Here is a 25033-nt window from a genome sequence, read left to right as displayed (position 1 = left end):
TTTACAAATCTTTGTAAATTTGATACTCAATTGAGATCAGAGCCCTCTGAATTACTAAGTAAATAATGAGCATTGCCTACTGTGCAGGTACATAACAAAATTTAAAGAAGGACTTGATTGAGAAATTATTTGAACATTAAATTTGATAGCTGCATGATCAAATTATTATAACTTTTATTTCAATGTCAATTACTTTCAATATTGTTAAACAGTATTTTTCTTCAATCTAGATTTAACTTAAATTTGGATCCTTATTTTTAGTTTGTGGGGATACTAAGGTTTATAACACATCACATATCACTGAAGAGCACAAAAAGAAGTTGAACATCATGAACCAAGCACTGATTGATAAACAAAAATCAGAACTAAATGAAAATGACATTCAGTCTAAAGTTAGAAATGAATTAAAATTAAATAAAAAGAGTTATGTGATCTAGACAATAAAACTTAAAAGTACTATTGACGTGTATTATTTTCATTAAAATAAACATTGCTGTTATTTTAAAATGAAATTGTTGAATCCTAAATTATTTTTATTTTTATTTTTCGACCACCCAATGCATTTTTTTGAGACAGAAAATCGTAAACCAAAAAAAATAAAAACTTCGGCCTTAATTTGATTCTTCATTTTTTCACATTTTACCGGGGCCCATAAGTGCACTCGTTCTTTCTACTTATATGGTATATCTTATATACATGAATTTTTCTGTATTACTTTAACATCTCAAGAGTAATCAAAGAGTCAAAAAAAAGTAGAAGATCTTTTAAAAATATACAGTCTCTGGCCTTGTTCCAGATCATTGCTGGTTCTGAATCATTCTGTAATTACATGTATTACAAAAAAATCTCAAGCTACTGAAGTGATTGCAACATATAAACATATTTTCACATTAGAATGGTTACAGAATATAAAGCTACAATGATTTCTATTAAAACCTTATCTTGTTTTCCTGTCATACTTGTTTAATAAAGTGAACTTCAACATGTCAGTCAATTTCACGTTTGAAAGAATTTAGTGCTGGCGAGAAAAGTTGTTTACCACTCAAATCCAAACATATTTTAGCACAAAAATCAAAGTGCATTTGATTGATGTCAATTGAGCAACTTAACTTAATCAGCCTTGTTTTTACATCTTTGAGATCACCAGCTACAGTTTGAGTTTAACAGTAAACTTTGTCTGTATTCATGACATGAGTTCAATCATTTGACAATAAGATCTAAACTCATAACTTTGATGAAGGCTTAGCTTAGAAGAACTTGCAGTATTTTTTGGCACATCTGCAGGGTTCAACCTAAAACTCAAAAGCTCAGGGAGAATTTACTTCTCCCTCAAAGCAGATAAGGAAAATTTTGAAAATCAGAGAGACTTGATATTATCTCAATTTATGGCATTAATCCCCCTTTTTTTAACAAATTTAACAGGAACACTTCCTGACCTTTGGTAGATTTAATTATATTAAAATCATGGTCACTGGGAATAAGGTTTAGCCACCATTGGGATCAAATATTGTTCAAGAATAGCAGGTCCATGTATAATCATATTGCTGATATTGCAGAGTTGATGAAAGACTACCAGAAATCTCAGATAATTTTTAAATTCTCAAACTTAGAACTGTCTGCTTGAAAATTTGGACACAAAAAAGAGATCATATCTGAATTATTTATTGATTTTAATGTGAACAAAACTTAATCTGGTAAAATTAATTTGCTTTTTTACCAAGAAATATGTAAATTTTGATATTAATTTCAGTGTGTATAATTTTCTTTCACATTCTTCTTTTGATTATGAGGCCTATGAAATAGTAAAAAAAATCACAGAAGGCTGAACATTAACTGGTAAGATTGGAAATATGCCCTCATGTTGCATGGATTCAGGTTTGGTTTAGTTATGATCCCTTGAAGCTGGGGTTTGGATACAATACAGGGTCAACATTTTTCATGGGAAACAAGGGAAAAATACCTTTCTAAAATTTTCAGAAAAAAGGCAAAGCCAAGGTTGCTCAGGTGAGTGTTGTGGCCAATGGGTCTCTTGTTTATTTTGTAGGCGTCAAGAAAGCCAGCAATCTAATGCCTCCACCTCTTCTCTCCCCTCTCTGCCTGATAATCTTCCTGACCTTTCCACCCAAGGCTACACTATTCCCCGTCTGAAGACCCCCACCCTCAAACGCACTTTGAACATGACCAATTTATCAGATACAGATTGGGAGGATAATGAAAGAGAGAACAGCCAGAAACGACCTCGCCGGGAAGCTCAGTATAATTCCATTGCTAGCTCACTCAGTTCCATGCGAAGGATTAAGGAGAGACAGGTATGGGCCAATCTGGTCAAGGTAATTGTTAATTAGGGCCCTGCAAGAATTTGCAGGTGCCCGATAGTAATCATTGTCTGTCTGTCCATCTGTTTCATTCTGTCCATCCACAAATTACTTATTATACCCCACTCCGTAGGAGAGGGGGGTATACTGTTTTACCCTTGTGTGTCTGTCTGTCTGTAACAAATTTTGGTCGCAGTTTTCTCAGCAACTCTTATTGCAGATGCTTGAAATTTTAGCACACTCTTTGTTTAGGCATGCCATCTGGTGGGATTTATTTTTGTATGAATCCGATGTCAACTTCCTGTTGATCCGTGCATCTGTCCATACCATACATAACAAATTTTGGTAGCAGTTTTCTCAGCAACTACTCATCGCAGATGCTTGAAATTTTAGCACACCTTTGTTTAGGCATGCCATATGGTGGGATTCATTTTTGTACGAATCTGATGTCAATTTCCTGATTATCACTGTGTCTGTCCATAACTGAACTTGTGTATTCACATCTTAGTGAGCACTGGCTCACAGACTTCTTGTATTTTTCTTCATACTCTTTTAATGATTATCCTATTAAATGTTGATTCTCTTGGCAGTAAGGCATACTTTGATACCAAGTTTGAGTCTGTGTGTCATCCATTTATGAGCTGTGGTAGAAGGATAAATGTAAGAATGAATTGTAAAGAGAGATAACTTTTCCTACTGTAAACATCTGATAGTTGCAATGAATCCCCAGGGATTAATTATATTGCCTGTTGTAGAAGATCCAGAGCCTAATCTTTATCTGTCACATTATCGCAAATCTTGCTTGAAAGTATACACTACGACCGAAATAGTGATGCGTTGAGTGACGACACTGTTGAATCTGACTGAAATACAATTGATTATGACTGACATACCATTGCGAAATCCAACAAAGAATCTGATTGGTGCATTTTGAATAGGTCCGCCCACATTCTCAAATGTATTGCCGAAAACGTGGAATGTTTCCAAGATAGAAAACGGGCAAAAGAGCTTCAGTATTTTCTTTTGGTGAATAAGTGGGACGATGCAATACCTTATTAAATGATTGTGAGTGTTGGTAAACTGTAAAATGGTCTTGCAAATAAAATCTGTGCCAGGTCTGGCAGGAGTTGACTTCATACATCTAGATCTGTACATGTACCCCGGGGCCTAATTCTTCGATTGAAAAACACGGCCGTTTTTCCCGTTTTCTTCTTTAGTACATAAATACTTAGATTCGGTGAATATATTGTTTAATTATTTATTTTTTAACATGGAAGTTTATATGATATTTATTATTTTATCATGAATATATAAATAATATTCGCCGCTATAGTAAAAATTGCGCTGAAAAAAACACAAGATTTCGAATTTTCTTGTTAAGTGCCATGACGTCCGTTAGAATGGGTATGCAGTAGCACACACACATTTGAAATATGGTATTTTTTGATGGTTGTGGCAATTAAACAGTAAACTTTTGAATAATTCCGATGTTTCACATGTGTTTTACCAGCTATGAATATAGACTAGCCCCTAGTATTTTTTTTTTCAATAATAAGTGCTCCGATATCAGCTGGGTATGCTTTACAATAATACCTGAGTTTTCAATTTACTTGGGTTTGCCCATCTTCGCTAGCCAAGGGTTTCCGATCCGAGTAGATTTCGGATCGGAAATCCTTGGTTGGCAAAGATGGGGTTTGCCTAGAGCCCTAGATAGAACGTTCTATCATTAAAATGATATTGTCCTACGGACCCCGTTTGTGGTGAGGGCTTGCCCCGAGACAGTTAGATTATTCTAACTAGGGTTGGCCTATCCATTGTAATAGTTCACTTGTTTACAATCACTAGGGACTAAAACATAGAGAAAAAGATTTTTAGTGCACTGAAAAGTCGCACAGACTATTCAATTTAACGAACACCGAAAATGGAAAATGCCTTCAATTTATTGCAGAGGAAATTGGCAGATACATGTAGGATAACACAGTTTTTGTCATTGAACAATATACATGTACCGTATTTGAAAGGAATATCACATGCTGAAATATGATTTTGTGCTTTGTTTCTTTTTTTAAGTTCAAAAAGTCAACATTATTTTCGACCATCAAACATGGCTATTGGCGAGGCTGTTGGATGCTTTCCAAGTATATGTATACCACATGAGAGTGGGCGGGTCCTAATCAACCAATTAAAACGCATGTTTTATAAAATGTAACCCGTGATTCAAATTGTTCAATTGTCAAATCCAATTGTGTCATCACTCAACACAACACTATTTTGGTCGAAGTGTATACTTTCAAGCGAGATTTGCGATAAGATTCATTAAAACATTTCTCTGCTAGTGATTTTTGGCTTGCATTCACTGAAGTCTGGCATTATATAAATTGGTCACATCATTCTGGTTCAAATACATTTTTTAGTCTTCTACCGGTGAAACTGAAGGGGACTATAGGTTTCCTCTGAGTCTGTCCGTCCGTGTGTCTGTCTAGCTGTCCTTCTGTCTGTCTGTTCCTCTGTCTGTCTGTCAGTCTGCCCCACTTGGTTTTCCGCACCTTTTTTCTAAACGCTTCCAGATATTGAGCTGATTTTTGGTATGTGCATGTATCTTGATGAGTTACAGATCAAGTTTGCATTTCGTTCTGCTTCAATGATTTTTGACGGAATTACGACCTTTTCAATTTTTCAGAGTTTTCTGCAATTTTTTTCTAAACGCTTGCCAGTAGGGGACTAGTATTGCTAATGCAATACTCTCAGAATGCTTGTTTATAAATGTTCTTTCTAAGGAATTGTAATACATGTATATATGACTAAAGTTATGGTTTTACTGCTTTTTGTGAATGCAATGAAAGGATACTGTTAATTTATAGGCCATTAGGCCAAACTGCCGCATTGATCAATTTTATTGACATTGAAAAGGGAAATAACTCAATTTTCTATTTTTTAAGTTGAAAAAAGAAAATTCAGTTATTCCCCATTTCACACATGCTAATATATGGACATTTTTATTAGATGAACAATATGTTTCTTGTTAATTTGGTATTTTATGAGTTAAATTTTAAATAGATGTTTGTAATAACATTATTTTTAGTTGAGTACATAGTATAATTAAGAAAAACAAAAAAAAAGAAGAGAAAAAAAAGAATTGGTTGATATCATTTTGTTGAACTACTGACATGGAAAAAAAATACACCGTCTTCAAAAAAAGCAAAGAACCTGTCTGCCGCATTGAATTTTGAAAGGATGTATTCACTATTACAAAAGAATTGAGCTATAGCAGAGAACAATTTCCTGGAAAAAGTGACGTTTAATAATCAATCTTTCTTTGTTGTTTTCTACCATATATATATATGTCTTTCAAATTTGAATTTTACAACTAAAATTTATTATTTACAACTTCACAATAAACCTCCAAAGTTGGCCGAAACACCATTTTGTCCCTTAAAGCGTTGAATTTTGCATAAATTTTGGCCTAGAAGTCCTTCAGGGCAGACCTGCCCCTAAATAAAATTATGATATTTTGATAGGTTGGGATATAAGGAATAATTTAAGATAGGATTTTTTTAGGGGCACCCCTGCCCTACGGTCGAAATTCACAAAAAACCTATAAAAAATAAGTAAACTTGATTTTGACAATCTGCTTCAAATTTATACCGTTCAATCTTGTAGTCAGAATAGCTCATTTGATATATGCGCTGACTTTTATGTCGTGGGTACTTTATTTTTAAAGTCGGGGGTTCGAATCCACCTGTTGCCACACTTTTATAGTTTTAAATTTTCGCCTTTTCAAAGACTATTTTAATTTTTTTTTATAGTCTTGAGTATGTTTCTTCAATTATCTATCCTTTATGCATTCCCATTCTTGATATAAGAAACACTTTAAGAGAGAGATCAAATCGTAACAATCCAATATACAGTTGTCAGTCAGGCGGAACAAATCTCAGTATAAGCACACTTTCTCCGAGGACAAGAATAACTCACTCTGTGTTACTCGATACAGGTATTCTCGGCAGCATTGAGCTGCGATGAATTTCAATTGTATATATTCCTTAGAATTTAATCACATTGCTTTTATTCTGTCTGTGCTACTAGTGCTTGTCTGGGTTACATGTAGTACATGAATGTTACGTATTGCTTGAATTGTTTGAGCTTAATATATTTAGAATAACATACATGTACTTTTGTTTTCAGTCAATGTTTTATGATCTTAAGTTTTGAAACAGTAGGGCTACATATATCAGTAACTGTACTCCGGGACCTTGGATTTCATTTAGGCCCGTATGATTTGCACGCATTAATTGCATGTTTTTATTATATCCAACTGAAATGTGTTGTAAAATAAATAGCCTAGACATAAAAAACAGAGTTCCAGAGACAGAAGACATTACCATTATGTACAATGAGAAGTAAAGAAAAATATCAATTATTACATTTGGAGATAACAAACTCAGAATATCAATGAAAGTGTTCCTCCTACCTCTACTCACTGAAATAAAGATTTATGAAAAACAAATTGTTTTATGTATTCAGCCTAATGTCATTAATCAGAACGGAAATCGACAAGCTTTTTGTAGAGAAAAAAACCAAGCCCGGCCCTATAGGTCAGATCCCTATTCATATAGAAGTGATCCTTTTTGGCCCGAGAAACTAAAGATTAATTTTTGGGGGCCTTACAGGCAGATGGATAAAGATATTCTGCTATTTAGGAAATATCATTAAATTTCATAATTAGGCCAACTTTGAAAAATTGTTTGGTTCCCCTCTCCTGACCGTCTGGCTCAAAATGGCCCGACTCAAAACTTTTTTTTAACCTCCAGGAATTAAGATATTTTTTTGGGTTATCAAGTCAACACTTTCTCATTCACTTCATGCTAAAGTTCTTAAAGGTTTGACACTAACATTTTTAGCTCACCTGAGCCAAAGGCTCAAGTGAGCTTTTCTGATCAAAATTTGTCCGTTGTCTGTCGTCGTTGTCATTGTTGTTGTTGTTGTAAACTTTTCACATTTTCATCTTCTTCTCAAGAACCACTGGGCCAATTTCAACCAAACTTGCCACAAAGTATCCTTAGGTGAAGGGGATTCAGGTTTGTTCAAATGAAGGGCCATGCCCTCTTTCAAGAGGAGATAATTTAGGAATTAGTGAAAAAGTAATGGCGTCTTTTAAAAATCTTCTTCTCAAGAACCACTTGGCCAGGAAAGATGAAACTCATAGTGAAATATCCTCAGGTGGTGTAGATTCAATTTTGTTCAAATCATGACCCCCAGGGGTAGGGCGGGGCCACAATAGAGGATCAAAGTTTTACATAGAAATATATTGGAAAAACCTTTAAAAATCTTTTTCTCAAGAACAGCAAAGCCGTGGTGAGTCATATTTATATGGAAGCATCCTCAGGTAGTGTAGATTCAAGCTTGTTCAAATCATGACCCCCGGGGGTAGGGCGGGGCCACAATGGAGGATCAAAGTTTTACATAGAAATATATAGGAAAAATCTTTAAAAATCTTCTTCTCAATAACAACAAAGCCCAAATTGGTCATATTTATATGGAAGCATCCTCAGGTAGTGTTGATTCAAGTTTGTTCAAATCATAACCCCCTGGGGTAGGACGGGGCCACAATGGAGGATCAAAGTTTTACATAAAAATATATAGGAAAAACCTTTAAAAATCTTCTTCTCAAGAACAGCAAAGCCATGATGAGTCATATTTATATGAAAACATCCTCAGGTAGTGTAGATTCAAGTTTGTTCAAATCATGACCCCCGGGGGTAGGGCAGGGCCACAATGGAGGATCAAATAATTATTGTCATGTCCGTCTTCCTTCCGTCTGTCCTTCCGTCACACTTTGCATTTAGCTCTGTTCAAAGCTCAGTTTCAAAAAAACTATCCAAGATATTTTTATCAAACTTCATATGCTGATAGATATTGATGAGAGCTATGCAACTGCATCAACATTTTTTGACCTTGACCGTTCCTTTGACCTTGACCTCACTTTTCTTAAATTAGTGTTTAGCTCAGTTTTAAAGATACCATTCAAGATAGTTTAATCAAACTTCATATGTTGATACATACTGATGTAAGCTATTCAACTGCATCAACATTTTTTTTCACCTTGACCTCACTTTTCTTTAATTAGTGTTTAGATAGTGTTAAGATATTTTTAACAAACTTCATATGCTGATACATACTGATGAGAGCTATTCAACTGCATCAGTATTTTTCACCTTGACCTTTCATTTGACCTTGACCTCACTTTTCTGAAATAAGTTTTTAGCTCAGTTTTAAAGATACCATTCAAGATAGTGTTATCAAACTTCATATGCTGATATATACTGATGAGAGCTATTCAACTGCATCAACATTTTTGACCTTGACCTTTCCTTTGACCTTGACCCCACTTTTCTTAAATTAGTGTCAAACTTCATATGCTGATACATACTGATGTAAGCTATTCAACTGCATCAATATTTTTTCACCTTGACCTTTCCTTTGACCCTTTATACACCCTCGGCGGGGCATTCATGTCCTATGGACATATTTCTAGTTTATTCTGGTTCAAATACAGTTTTAATCAAAACATTTTTTTTTATAATTGCCTTATGTGAATGCATCATGGATAGACTGTCAAATCCTTTTTAAATTTAGTTGGATAACACAATCATTCTTTTATATAGGAAATATCTGTACTTGTTACATTTCCTAATACAGTACTTGTTTCATTTCTTAAATTATTTTGATGATTTTCATATTGTTAGAAAAGTATTTTTTTAAGGTTCAGATAAAATTGATTCATAAATATCAGAAAAATAAAGAGAAATCTCATAAAAAAGATTTGAAACTTCCATATTTTTCAAAAGCTGCGTGACTGTATTTATTGATTTAAAAAGTACTGCTTTGTTGGAGATTAAATGAAATAATTGTCTGCAGGCTGTTATGAAAAGGAAAAATGATTCCAAAGAAAACTCTGGCTTGGTAGAAGACAGATCTGGTCAGAACTCACCTGTCACCAAGAAGCCATCTCTACAAAGGTAAATTGATAGAAATGTAGATTTAAAAAAGAAATTTCTCAATGCTCTCAAGCTTGAATGCTCAGATGAGTTAGTGTGGGAAAATTTAGTGTTGGAAATTTTAAGGTCGAGGCATTGCTTCTTGTGAAGAACAGGGAATTCATTTCCTTGCTCTTGTTTGAAAATTACATGTATATTGCCTAAAGCCCATGAATTGAACCTGATGACTTGAATAATGTTATGAATGCAATTTGTTGCTGAGGCTGTTCTGGCCTTTGAATTTTTGAACTCTTCCCAAGAGGCTATTAGATCCAAGTGAAGGGCTAACAAGTTTTACATAGGCATGCACAGCCTTGGAAGAACTTGCCTTTTGATACTCAGGTGACTTTTAATGTCCATGGCCTTATTCAAATTAATGCAGTAATTGCCCATGACATATGGGTTTATTACGGAATTCCATATTTTGGGACAGTACTAATGAAAAAAAAAACTGAAAAAATCTAGTTGAAAATGTGAAGAAGTATAAAATGTTTTATATTATTGAAAACAAGTAGTCATTCATTCATTCATACTTTATTTCCTTCATTTTTAGGATTATGTGAAAGCATAAAGTAAAATATACAATTAAGGATTAACATATGATAAATATAAATACAAAACACAAAATGATATACATATCAAACACAAAATGATATACATATCAAACACAAAATGATATACATATCAAACACAAAATGATATACATATCAAACAAATGGCAAAACAAGTATGATGAAAGGGGAAAAAAGAAAAATAAATTCATTAAATATAGTGTTCCCTGAAATTATTGAGAATATTTTCTTGGCAGAGGGAAAGAGCTGGTAGAGCTAGGAATAAAACCCAATTTTTCTACACTTAGTGTTGTTCTTACTGAGCAAATATCCAAGCCTTCTTTGATCTGTGAATGTTAGTTTACTAGGCCTACAAACTCTTTTCTTTAACTGGATTTCTCTTCTTTTTTAAATATTTTGTATCATACGATACAGAGTAGATGGTGAAATATTTGGTGTTTCAGAAATATCACCAGATTTAACAATTCCTTGATTATACATTACTTAAATATGCTTCCTATTTTCAATAGCAGTAATTTTTAACAGCAGCAGACAACAGGAAGTATATAAAGTAAATGGGAGGCTACCCATGAAAACTTCATTATTCATTAGAAAGTACAGGGTATTGTCATTAAATAAAATAGTAACATTAAATTATATTGTATGCTATTAATCTGACATTTTAGATACCGGTGAGTGAATCATAAAAAAATTCTCAATAATTTCTGGGAATACTATAATAAATAAATAAATAGGATATATATATATATATATATATATATATATATATATATATATATATATATATATATATATATATATATATATATATATATATATATATAAAGCACTAAAAACCAACAACACTGTATATCCTAAGTGTCGGATCTACTAAGTAGGTACAAGGTCACGGATGGAAATTTATATAAAGCACTAAAAATGACCAACGACACCAACAATAATAATTGTCAAATTTTCGGGACGACCTGTCCCTTCCTCAGGACAAAGAAAAAAGTTAAGAAGTCATAAAAACAAAGGAAATAGAGAAACAAAAACAACTAGCACTACTACTAAACACTAAATATTTACAGTATTACATGTTTAATTTGAAGTTTATAAACAGTTGTGAACAAAGAAATCCGGAGCGCTATGAATTGCGTCCGGTCTATCGGGTGTACGCTGGTCAAGTGCGATTTACATAATTGAACAAATTAATTATCGCTTATTAATTACGACCAAGCAGTAAATCGTACATTGTCTTATTCTCTCAAAATAGCGTACCTATACATGATAAAAAGAAATTAAAGATAATATGGAAGGGCAATTTTAAAATATGAATTTGGATATATTATAAATTTGGAAATCTGATAAAAGAAATAAACAAAAATGTAAGCTGTAAATATTTGGGTAGGTTGTTCCAGAATTGCTAATGCGAATTAACGGTAAAGTTTACACTATATAGAGAGAATGAACTTGTTCGTAAATTTGACAATTATTATTGTTCCTGTCGTTGGTCATTTTTAGTGCTTTATATATATATATATATATATATATATATATATATATATATATATATATATATATATATATATATATATATATATATTAGGGATGTCAATGAATATTCGAATATTCATTCGATGAGTTAATATTCAAATATGAATTTAAGATTCGAATATTCGGTGTTTTTTTCAGATTTCATAAAAGAAGTACTGTGATTAATAAATTTTGATTAGAACAGTACTGGATTTATCCCTGTTTAATTTACTAGCGATCAATTTTGATCGCCTGATTTCTTTCACTACTTTCTTATCGAATATATCTACTGAATTATTTTGTTTTGAGTAAGGTATTAAAGAATTATACAGCAATGCTTTATATATAATAACAAAACATATTTTCCTAGTTTTTATTAAATAAATACGATCGGATCTAGAATCGAGGACAAAAAATGAAAACCTTCTTAGAATGTCTAAAAGACCTGTAGAGTAAACTTAACTATAAATTTAATTGATCATTGAATGATTGTCCGATAGAATTAGTCTGTAATTAATATTGTAGAGGGCTCAATTTCGGAATAAATGTGTAAATTTCTCGGGTTGTACATAATCTTGAATTTTATATTCATTATCGGGAAATTAGTTAATTACCTAGGAAAATTGTCTATGGTAATATTTGTTTATATTTTAAAAACATTGTATCAAAGATTATAATCATATCTCTTATTAGGTTGATAAATGTAATTAATTACATGTATTGAAATCTGAACAGTATACGACTATCCTTGGTAAGGCGACTGGTTCCTCGGAGATACTATAAATACACATGTATCATTTGTTAAAATTATACTTTTCTACATTTAAATCAATTATTTATTTCAAACATTGACAAATATCAAATGGAATTCCTTATTGTACATATACAAAAGTCTTCATACAATTTTACTTCCAATATAAGAATAACTACGCTAAACCTTTCATGAGAGTAGCATGATGCATACCGGTATTTAAAATAAACCAGATTTTATTTATTTTATCGAATATTCGAATATATTCGAATACTTTCATTGAATATTTTAATATTAATTATTGACAAAATTGACATCCCTTATATATATATATATATATATATATATATATATATATATATATATATATATATATATATATATATATATATATATATATATATATATATATATATATAATTTGTGAATTTATGGCCACTGTAAATTGCGAGTGTGATCAATTGGCAGATTTGCCACTGAAATTAAAAGGCCCGGTTGTAACATGTGGTAATATATGTATTGGAAGTTGGTCATATTAATTGCCGGAGATCTTTTTTTCAGGTAGAGAATGAACGAAATTACCTCCAAGGGGAAAAAGAAAACTTATTTATTTATTTTTCTTTTTTTCTCATTCATCATGTTTGTTTTGCCATTTATTTGATATACATGTTATTCATATTTATGATATTAAAAATTAAACATAAGACTCCTATGCCATTTCCAGCTTTTCCATGATTTGACAAAACTGTCCAATATTCCTGTTTCAATTATAATTGCAAAAACATTGTGCCAGGGAGATTTCTGGATAGTTTTGAAAGTTGCTAATGAACACAAATGTGAGAAAAGTAATTTACTGATTTAGTGGTTGACATTCCATAGATTAAGACAGAGGACCAATCCCTTTATAGAGAGTGTTGCTGTTTACCAATATTGTACATGTATATATTATTCATTGGGATTTTTATATTTTGTGATAATTAGTCTGTATTTATCACTGGCTCTTAATCTAAGATTTTTTAAACCAGATATGAATATTTTCTCTAAAATGACAATTAAGGGCATTGAGAACGTCATGTTTACTTATTTTAAGTGCATGAAAGTAATTTGCGTGGGATAGGTGTAGACAAATCTTGCTATTTAACATTTAGATTTACAGACTTGAACAGGGTTGTGGATAACCACTTGCCCACTCACAAATGCGAGTAAAATTTGCTGTGGGCGATTCGATATTAAAAATCTGGTCGTCCACATGGTGAACGATTTTTTTCCGGAACGTAGTCACATTTCAGTCTTATATTTTATATACTTTCAGTTTTAAAAGAAAACACTCTACTAACCTAGATTATTTATCTTGCGTAAAAGCATATTTTTGAAACATGTATGTGACTGAGATCAAAATGGCGATTTATCTCAGTTAAATCTGTTGATACGAGAGGAAATGTTTGAGATTGTTCTAATAGAAATATTGTGACAATCGGCTATAGTTGTCACACACTCCATCCGACTATTATTCACAGATAGAATTTGAATTACCGTGTCAAATGCACACATTAAAAGATCGGGATCAAACTTCATCACAGGTTGTATGTCATTTATTATTGAATATGCCCCCTTGTTAAACCATAGACACTTCAGTTGTATAAGGTTAAACACTACAAAATGTACATGATGAAATGAATATTTTATCCGATCAAAGTTTTTAGAAATTAAAGAGAAAACTTGGCAAAAATTCATATACTGCAAATATATTGATACTACGAATAAAAAAGATCAGTTAGAAAAAATTAGGATTTTTTGTTGTTATTTTTAATTTTCATATAATGTGGGCCCGTGGATCACATTGTGGGCCCGTAAAATTTGAAAAGTTAGGAGCCCACATGGCCCCTAAGGATTCAAAAGTTAACCACAACCCTGTTGAAAATGACAAGTTTATAAATGGATTTAAAAATTATGAGAATGGATTTTGTTTTTAGCTCACCTGAGCTGAAGGCTCAAGTGAGCTTTTCTGATTGAAATTTGTCCATTGTCTGTCATCCTTGTAAACTTTTCACATTTTCATCTTCTTCAGAACCACTGGGCCAATTTCAAACAAACTTGGCACAGAGTATCCTTTCGTAAAGTGGATTCAAATTTGTTCAAATGAAGGGCCACACATTTTCCAAGGGGAGATGATTTAGAAAAGTGAAAAATGGGTGCAGTAATTTTAAAAAGTTCTCAAGAACAACAAGGCCAGAAAAGATGAAACATGTGAAAGTTTTTTGGGTAGTGTAGATTCAAGTTTGTTAAAACCATTAACCCAATCGTAGGGCTGTCACGGTTCCAAAATTTTTCGGGTCGGTTCTGTAAATTTTTGGTTCAGTTTCGGGTTTTTGGGTTCAGTTATTTACATCTATTTTAAACCTTATTTTCATGAATTTAACTTGAAAAATCTTTATTTGGTACATTAAATTTACATTGAAAACAAGTCTTAACCATGTGAACGTCTAGACATGGGTGTGTAGAACTACTTGGCCTACTATTAGCCACAACCTGACCATTCATGCTCGTTTTGATAATTATCTAATACTTCCATGACAAGTGTTTTGTCTTGGAATGAAGTAAATTTCAGTTGTGATGTTTATTTATCACTGTTATTGTCATCATTCCTTTGATTTCGACGTCATTTTTTTGTATTGAACAGACTCTTAATATATAAACCAGACCCGAACTGAAATCCGAAAAAATGGAACCTAAACCGAACCGAACAACTTGGACCGCGGTTCTCGGTTATTTCGGGTACTCGTGACAGCCCTACCCCCCGGGGTAGTTTGGGGCCACTATGGGCAATCAAAGTTTTACATTTTATTAAAAAAATAAAATTTATCTTTGTGGGCATACAAAAGGTTTATTAAAAGTAGGTAAAAAGGGGGTTTTAAGTTGTAAACTTTCAGAGTTTTAAGAAGTAAACATCAGGAGTTTTAAGTCTTCCCTATTTTTTCCCCAATTTTATTAAATTGTCACTGAATTTTCCCATTTCAAAAAAAAATGTCATTTCCCAAAATAGGCTGATAAATCCCTGTATTTAGTATATGCCTTATCATATAATAGGATATACCAACAACTGATTTGCTAAACAATAGATTATAAAATCTGAATGTGGATTTCCCTGCCATGATTAAAAATTCCTCCAACATTGTTTTTGACCTGATATATGATAGCATAGATAACATGAATAATATTAATGGACTTCTCAAAAAACAGTACATTATAAACAATCTTCCCAACTGAAATTCCAAGGCTGAAAGGAATTTTAGCTAACTTGAGTCGAAGGCTCAAGTGAGCTTTTCTGATAAAAATTTGTTTGTTCTCTGTAATTGTTGTCGTCATAACATTTCCATCTTCTTCTCCAAAACCAACATGCCAATTTCAACCAAGCTTGGCACAGAGTATCCTTGGGTGAAGTGGATTCAAGTTTGTTTAAATGAAGGGCCACAACTTTTTTCTAGGGGAGATAATTAAGAAATAGTGAAAATTGGGTGGCATCTTCTCAAGAGCTAGTGGGCCATAAAAGATGTGAAAGCTTCCTGACATAACTTAGACACAAATTTGTACAAATCATGACCCCTGGGAGTAGGATGGGGCCATGATATGTACTAAGTTTTAAATTGGAATATAAAAAAAAAATTTCTTCTAGGGAACACTAAAGCCACAATTTGTCATTGTTTATATGAAGGCATCTTCAGGTAGTATAGATTTAAGTGTTCAAATCTTGACCTACAGGGGTAGGGTGGGGCCTCTAGGGCCTATACATAGGAATACATGTACATCAGATAAATCTTTAAAAGTCTTCTGAAAAACAGCAAAGCCATGATTAGTCACTTTTATATGGAATCATCCTCAAGAAGTGTAGATTCAAGTTTGTTCAAATCCTGACACCTGGAGGTAGGATGGGGCCACAATATGTTATCTTAATTTTACATAGGAGTATATAGGGAAAAAATCAACTGATAAAGAAAAGAAGAGCCATAGTTACTTAGGTGAGTGTTTCAGCCCATGGGCCTCTTGTTTTATGTATAGATAAGTATTAGTAGAATTAAAGGAAATAAAAGACCAAAAATCTGTTGCATATTTTTTGTCCTGTCTGAAAATTTGTCATTCTATGTTTCTGTCATGAACCTTAACTCAAGGTCAATTTGGGAAAGTTCAAGGCACAAAAAAGTATGTTAATTCATGCCCTAGAATTGTAACCTTCTAATGACGAAACATTGAAAGTTCAAACTCAACACAAAGATTATTTCTGACATGAGAGTGTGCCTTGATCTTGACATAAAGTCTTTGGGCAAGTTCAAGGTCAGTTGCAGAAAAGTTGAAGGTGTGTCTGACAATGACCCAAGATCATATAAGTAGACTTAAGGTGTTGGACATAAAAATGTAAAAGTCATGTCTAGTTCATAATATAACAGAAACTTTTGAAATTCATACTTCACATAAATATTACCTATGATCTGAGGGTGTGTCATGGACATGACCAAAGGTCTTTGTTCAAGTTATTCTGTCTGATCCATACCCTCAGCTCTGATTGGTTGAGGTGAGGCAACAAAAATTGGATCAAAATTGGAATAGAATTGAAATGAAATTTAACCAGCTGAAGTATACCAAAGTTTAGCCATTGAAATAATACATTTTAAACTTGTAATGAATTGAGTTACAATGATAATGTGACTTACCTGAAACTATTGACAAGAAGGACTAATTGTAAAGTTAAGTTAGACTTTAACCTGATTAGTATAACTATTTTTTTTACAGTATGGAAACTGTCCTGTTGCCAGAAAATAAAGACATCCCTGTTACAAGAGCTCAGAAGACAGAAGATGTCTCAAAAAGTCAGCTGTCTGATTTGGAAACATCAGTTGCAGAGTTTCTTGGACAGTCAGGGGTATTTACCAAAAAACATTGTTAAAAGTAATGTGTATATTTAGCTCACCTGAGCCAAAGGCTCAAGTGAGCTTTTCTGATCACATTTCGTCTGGCATCCAACTGTCTGCTGTCTGTCCATCTGTCTGTAAACGTTTCACATTTTCAACTTCTTCTCAAGAACCAATGGGCCAATTTCAGTCATATTTGCCACAAAGTATCACTGGGTAAAGAGGATTCAAGTTTGTTCAAATGAAGGGCCAAGCCTTCTTCCAAGGGGAATAATTACAAATTACTAAAAAATTAATGGCATCTGTTAAAAATCTCAAGAATCATTAGGCTAGAAAGTATTAAACTTATGTGGAATCATCCTCAGATAGTGTAGATTTAAGTTGGTTCAAATCATGACCCCAGGGCTAGGTTGGGGCCACAATGGGTGATCAAAGTTTTATATAGGAATACGTTGGACAAATCTTTAAGAATCGTCTTTTCAAGAATAGCGAAGCCATGATTGGTCACATTTATATGAAAGCATCCTCAGGTATATAGAATCAAGTTTGTTTAAATCATGAACCCCCCCCCCCCCTTCAGGGGTAGAGTGGGGCCACAATGGGCGATCAAAGTAATACATAGGTAAAATCTTTAAAACTCATCTTAAGAACAGCAAAGCCATGATTGGTCATATTCATATGGAAGCATTTTGAGGTAGTGTAGAATCAAAATTGTTCAAATAATGACCCCTGAGGGTAGTGTGGGGCCACAATAGGCGATAAAAGTTTTAGTGAGGAATAGCATCCTCAGGTTGTGTAGAATCAAGTTTGTTCAAATCATGACCCCCTAGGGGTAGAGAGGGACCACAACAGGAGATCAAAGTTATACAAAGGAATATAAAGGATATACAGTAAAAATTATCTTCTCAAGAACAGCAAAACCATGGTTAGTCATATTAATTCATCAGCATCCTCAGTTAGTGTAGATTCAGGTATGTTCAAATCATGTACCTGGGGGTAGGGCAAGACCACAATAGTAGATCCAACATATAGGAAAAATTCAAATTCTTGAAAAATCTTCTAAAGCCATGATTAGTCAAAGAAATCTGGTAGCATCCTCAGGTAGTGTAAATTCAAGTTTGTTAAATTTATACTGAACTGATTTCTGCTTTTTCTTAGCCAAAGTGCTCAGATGAGCAATGTGGCCTATTGGGCTTTGGTTGTTGTATTTATCATGAACAGTTGCTCGTGATATTGTGTATGTAAAGAGATTAAGAACAGGCTTTTAAATCTGAAAGATTTATTCTTATCTATTTATTGTAGACACACAAATCTGTAAGAACACCTAAACGAGTAGCTCTATCAGAGAAAGTGTCAGCCAGAAAAAGAGACATGTCCCTGTATGCAGGTCTCAATAAGACATATGAAAATGTAAGTGGATCTGCATTCATAACTCACTGTACAATCATGGTGCATATTATCTTACCATGACATGTAACTTCCTAATTAACTGGTAACGATTGATTGTAGTCTCAAACTAAGTGTAATGAAACCAATTTTTCTGCTTAAGTGAAGAAATTGAATATTATAGGGTTATTGAACTTATATTGGTGAATATTGGCACAATTTAGCGGTACAAATGTGCGAGCTTGCGTGTGCATTTGTACAGCCAACGAGTGCCAGTATTCACCAATATAAGTTCAATAACTCCTTTATTATATAGCTTAAACATCTCCCATTGATTTAAATTAATTATTTCAGTTAAAAACTATTTATTAAGAATTAAGAAAAACTAATTATTAAGAATTTTTTAGTATCAGTATTTAAATTAACGTCTGTCCTGTAAGTGTTCAATATTGCATCATTCCAATGACCCTTCCAAGCATTATGATTTGCTTATTGGGGTTTTATTGAGGCTAATACGCAGTGATTCATTTTGATCTCATCCTGTGTAAATTACGCTCAAATTTTGCTCAGGACGCATTATTTCAATAATTGTGCATCCCAATGTACGCAATAAATTTATAGAAGGACATTTATTATTTTAAATTGTTTCCATATAATCTGATTCATAACTTGACCGATTGCATCATTTCCATGTGCTAAGCAATATGCATGAGCGATTATAACAGGCATAAGTTCGCCAACAACAGGTCAGATTCACAATCACTGTTAAATTGCAGTTAACAAGCAATTATCAGAAAATATTTAGAAGTTAGATAGCATAGTTCGATTATGTCTACTGTGGAACATTTCTGAAGCGTATACTATACCTTTGTATTAAAAGATGTAACCTGTGTATTTTAATTTTTTTCCTTAGAAGCCAAGAAGTACATGTATAAAATTTGATCATTTTTCTTTCTGACTATTTTCATTTTGTAAAAAACTTTCTTTACTTCATTGAATAGAACAACTGATCTGCTTCTTTGCTTTTTATGACGAAGATCGTACTTATGATCTAAAAATAGAAACAAGGTGTACAGTTGACAATATATTATTTTTATGCCACAAAACCATGTATTCTTACTTCCAATTCAATAGTCAAAGTATAGACCCATTCACAGCTACAATAAAACATATGCACTTTCGTGCAATACCGTTTTATATTTCACCAGAATTTCCTCTGTAGTATTTAATATGCGGTACCCTTGGTTTTGGATGCATACATTTTGGCATGGACTCATTATTTTCATTAAGAGGGGTCCTTTGGACCCATGATAACCATTTTCAAAATGAATCACTGAATACATACTAAATTATTAATAAATAATTTCAGTTCTGTGTGAAAATAAACACATCTTACTTAGCTGCCACTACCTCTCATAAATTTGCTTTTGAGAGATTGACCAGACAACATTTTTTGTTTACAACAGGGCGTTCGATATTGAACGCTGGTATTCGGAATCTTTTGGGTATACTCATTTACGTAATACAAACTCAATGTTCAATAAAACGCCAAGATAATGAACACTTAAATTCTCTAAACTTTTAGTAGTTTTTCATTATAGACTATTTATTAGCTATATAAGAAAAATGTTGATTATTCATACTTGAATTTTATATAAGGAACAGCATGAGAATTTTGATGTCAGAATTTATGGATTCCTGACAGAGGGGTCCACAACCATGCCATGAAACACTCAAACATCATCAACTAACAGTCACTTAATACAAATGTTATGTCAAGAAGCATGTACAATGTGTAAGCCATACATTCAGATCTAAATAATTTAAATTAGTAAATTTGAATATTAATCGATATTTTCATTGGACTTGACAACAGGTTCCACAAGCTAATGTTATAGCTAAGATAGAGGATTATGATAAGGACAGAAAAGAAGAGGAAAAGAGAGCACAGGAGATGATGGCAGAGATTGGAGAACCAGAGAAAGAAGTAACAGCAGCAGGTGAATAAATGGTTACCACAAAATATACTTATAACAAGTCAGATGTATGTAGGTCAAGGTGTAGCCATTCAGCTGTTTCATATCCAGACTGTTTGTGACAGTTTCTCAAATATCTAGATAGCTATCTTCAGTTATTTACTGTATGTGTACTTAAAAAAGCGGGCTTCATATTTTAGTGAGTTGCTCACAACGAGATCTCATCTAGTGTTTTTACTCTGTTTCTTATTATTATTATTAAGGTCTTCAGCGGAAGACCTTCTTGTTATTCTTAGGTTTCTTTTCCACTATTTTTATTATTGTTTTTTTTTTTTTCTTACCGATTTTGTGCACGCGAGTTCTCGGAAACGGCTCGCTCGATTTTCATGAAACTTACAGGTCTGATACAACATCAAAAAATCTAGATATATATTTTTTTGTTTTGATGACGTCACTTCCGGTTCGGAGATTTCCGCGATTTTGTGGTTTTTAGAGGGTCACTTTATCCGGCAGTGTTCTCAGAAACCACTAAACATAGAAGTATGAAATTTTCAGTGATGATAAAGCAAACTATAGAGAAGTGAATTTTGTATATCAGCATCACCGGAAGTACGAAGCGCCGATGCTCGCTATCGCCCGAAAATAGTCTTATCAAGAATTTCAAAATTTCTAACACCTTTTCTACAATATCTTTTTGCCTGTAAATATTTTGTTAGAACATATAGAACAGAAGTTGTGTAGAATGTCACAATCTTACAAAGGATATCAACAAGAAGGGGCTGGCCCCTAACATTAGGGAGCCAGAGGGGCCAAAAGTGTTTTCCTGATATCTCAAAATGTATTGAGAATTTGTATAACATCATAGAAGCAAAGTTGTTCAAAATGACAAGCAGCAGCTAAGGAGATCATTGAAAGTCGTCAAAATGACTTCACTTCCGGTCAAACCGGAAGTAATGGTAGATGGCTCATTCTTGCTCATTTATCTGTAGATGTCTCTCAATCTCGATCTCATCTCCTTGAAATTTAGATGGAAGACTTATTTGTTGCTTTGCAACAAGCTCGTCTAGTTAAGGTCTTCCGTTTCAGACGGAAGACCTTATAGTGATTCTACTGTTTTTTCTTATTAGGGTCTTCCGTCTTCTGCGGAAGACCCTTCTATTATTCTATTGTTGATTTTTCACTTTTCTTTTTATTATTAGGGTCTTCCGTCTTCTGCGGAAGACCCTTCTATTATTCTATTGTTGATTTTTCACTTTTCTTTTTATTATTAGGGTCTTCCGTCTCCAACGGAAGACCCTTCTATTATTGTATTGTTTCTTTTTCACTTTTATTATTATTATTATTATTCCACTTTTTCTTTACAATTTTTGTGCAGAAGATATCTCGCAAACGGTTCGATCGATTTTCATGAAATTTTCAGGGGTAATGCCTTTTGATATGAAGATGATCCTTTTTTGTTCAAATCCTTAAAATTCACTTCCGGTCAGAAGTTATCGCCCTTTAATCGATTTTCAGATAACCATTTTGTCGACACAAAACTAAAAAACGGCAAAAGCTAGAGCGCTGAAATTTTCAGCGATTATAGACGACATGTTGAAGTTTTGCACCTGGGTTTTCAAATTTTCCGGAAGTACCTAGTATGGAAGCTCAGTAGGGGTCGAAATTTAGGACATGAATCAGGAGTGAATTTTCGAGACATTTTTTATCATACCTCTAAAACTATGGAGATTTTCTAAAAACATATTGAATAGAAATTGTGTAGAATTACAAGATCTTTTATATGATATCAAGAAAAAAGGGCTGACTCATCACATTAGGGGCCGAGAGGGGCCGAAAGTCTTTAGTCAATACCTCTTTAACAATTAAAATTTTGTAATGCATTACAGAAGCAAAAATGTTTATCTCAACAATTTACAACTATATATTATAATATTAACATCATATGTTACATAACTAGGGGCCATTAGGGGCCAGAATGCAAAATCTTTGACGCTTTATGTTTCAAAAGTGAGAAATATTTTGATAAGCAATATTGAACAAAAGATGTTCAAAATAATGTTCTAAACAATATGCAACGTTTCATTTTTCTCCAAACGTCCCCATTAAGGAGTTAAAGGGCCGGCCCCTAAATACTTCTTTTGCTAATATCTCGGAAACGAAAAAGAATTTCTGAATAGTTGTTGTTCGAAAAGTGTTCAAAATCATTAGATCTTTAAATTGGTATGAGGAAAAAGGGGCTGGACCCTCACAATAGGGGCTGAGAGGGGCCGAAAGTCTTTGAACAATAACTCTTTAACGATCAATATTTTGTAATGTATTATTGAAGCAAAAATGTTTATCTCAACAATTTACAACTATAGATTATGATATTCACATCATTTGTTACATAATTAGGGGCCATAAGGGGCCAGAATGCTAAATATTTGACGCTTTATATCTCAAAAGTGGGAAATATTTTGATAAGCAATATTGAACAAAAGATGTCCAAAATAATGTTCTAAACAAGATGCAACCTTTCACTTTTTGCTTAACGTCCCCATTAAGGAGTTGAAGGGCCGGCCCCTATATATTTCTTTTGCGAATATCTCAGAAACGAAAAAAAATTTCTGACTAGTTGTTGAACAAAAAGTGTTCAAAATCATGAGAGCTTTAAAATGATATGAAGAAAAAGGGGCTGGACCCTCACAATAGGGGCTGAGAGGGGTTGAAAGTCTTTGAACAATAACTCTTTAACGATCAATATTTTGTAATGGATTACTGAAGCAAAAATGTTTATCTCAACAATTTACAACTATAGATTATGATATTCACATCATTTGTTACATAATTAGGGGCCATAAGGGACCAGAATGCTAAGTCTTTGACGCTTTATATTCAAAAGTGGGAAATATTTTGATAAGCAATGTTGAACAAAAGATGTCCAAAATAATGTTCTTAACAAGATGCAACCTCTCATTTTTTACTAAACGTCCCCATTAAGTAGTTGAAGGGCCGGCCCCTAAATACTTCTTTTGCGAATATCTCAGAAACGAAAAAGAATTTCTGACTAGTTGTTGAAGAAAAAGTGTTCAAAATTTTGAGAGCTTTAAGATGATATCAAGAAAAAAGGGGCTGACCTCTCACATTAGGGGCCAAGAAGGGCCGAAAATCTTTAATCTATAACCCTTTAATGACCAATATTTTGTTAAACATTATTGAAGCAAAATTTTTCGTCTTAACAATTTATTTATATCATTATATTTAAACGAAAATCTCAGTCAAACTCTTATCTCATCTTATCAAAAATCGGACGGAAGACCCACTCGTTGCTCGCAACGAGATCTCATCTAGTTATTATTCTTTTTTTTTTCCTTACCGATTTTGTGCAGAAGATTTCTCAGAGACCGCTCGATCGATTTGCTTCAAATTTTCAGGGTTAATGTGTTGCTATCTGAAGTTTATAACGCCATGTCAGTTTTTGAAAAATCACTTCCGGTCAGAAGTTATCGCCCTTTGATCAATTTTTAGATAGACCTTGAGTCTGCACAAAAACTCAAGAACGACAAATGCTAGAGTATTGAAACTTTCAGTGGTGATAGAGGACATGTTCTAGATGTGCACCTTGGTTTTCAAATTTTCCGGAAGTGCGAAGTATGGAGGCTCGGTAGGGGTCGAAATTTAGGACGAAATTTTTGAGTGAATTTTAGAGACATTTCTTATAATAACATTTTAAATAAAAATATTTTGTTAAAATATATTGAACAAAAAGTCTTCAAAATCACAAGACCTTTTATTAGATATCAAGAAAAAGGGGCTGACCCCTCAAATTAGGGGCTCAGAAGGGCCAAAAGTCTTTTATCTATAACTCTTTAATGATCAATATTTTGTTATAAATTACTGAAGCAAAAATGCTTATCTTAACATTCTGCAACTATATATTATAAAATTTGGATCATATGTTACGTAATAAGGGGCCATAAGGGGCCAGAATGCTAAATCTTTGACACTTTGTATCTCGAAAAGGAGAAATATTTTGATAAGCAATATTGAACAAAAGATGTTCAGAATAATGTTCTTAACAATATACACCCTTTTAATTTTTGCAAGACATCCCCATTAAGGACTTGGAGGGCTGGCCCCTAAATAGTGTTATTCTATATATCTCTTAAACGAAAGGAAATTTCTGAATAGTTGTTGAACAAAAAGTCTTCAAAATCACAAGACCTTTTATTTGATATCAAGAAAAAGGGGCTGACCCCTCAAATTAGGGGCTCAGAAGGGCCAAAAGTCTTTTATCTATAACTCTTTAATGATCAATATTTTGTTATAAATTACTGAAGCAAAAATGTTCATCTTAACATTCTGCAACTATATATTATAAAATTTTAATCATATGTTATGTAATAAGGGGCCAGAATGCTAAATCTTTGACACTTTGTATCTCGAAAAGGAGAAATATTTTGATAAGCAATATTGAACAAAAGATGTTCAGAATAATGTTCTTAACAATATACACCCTTTTAATTTTTGCAAGACATCCCCATTAAGGACTTGGAGGGCTGGCCACTAAATATTGTTATTCTACATATCTCTTAAACAAA

At 33.0% G+C, this 25033-nt stretch overlaps 1 protein-coding gene across 2 annotated transcripts in view; it reads left to right on the top strand.

The window, feature by feature from the left end:
• The window catches only part of LOC133172022 (uncharacterized), a 50049-nt gene that overhangs the window by 12007 nt on the left and 13009 nt on the right, over window positions 1-25033 (top strand). For both annotated transcript variants that reach the window (XM_061306826.1, XM_061306824.1), the window contains exons 5-9: window positions 2045-2309; window positions 9231-9331; window positions 16973-17102; window positions 18394-18501; window positions 20354-20477. In XM_061306826.1, coding sequence (XP_061162810.1) covers window positions 2045-2309; window positions 9231-9331; window positions 16973-17102; window positions 18394-18501; window positions 20354-20477 — 728 coding nt within the window. The remainder of the gene's footprint in view (window positions 1-2044; window positions 2310-9230; window positions 9332-16972; window positions 17103-18393; window positions 18502-20353; window positions 20478-25033) is intronic.

Source organism: Saccostrea echinata, unplaced genomic scaffold (genome assembly GCF_033153115.1).
Source record: "Saccostrea echinata isolate AGI-Se365-2 ecotype Australia unplaced genomic scaffold, CSIRO_AGI_Sech_v1 ptg000054l, whole genome shotgun sequence".
In the NCBI taxonomy this organism is placed as follows: domain Eukaryota; kingdom Metazoa; phylum Mollusca; class Bivalvia; order Ostreida; family Ostreidae; genus Saccostrea; species Saccostrea echinata.
This window is presented reverse-complemented; position numbering and strand designations above follow the sequence as displayed.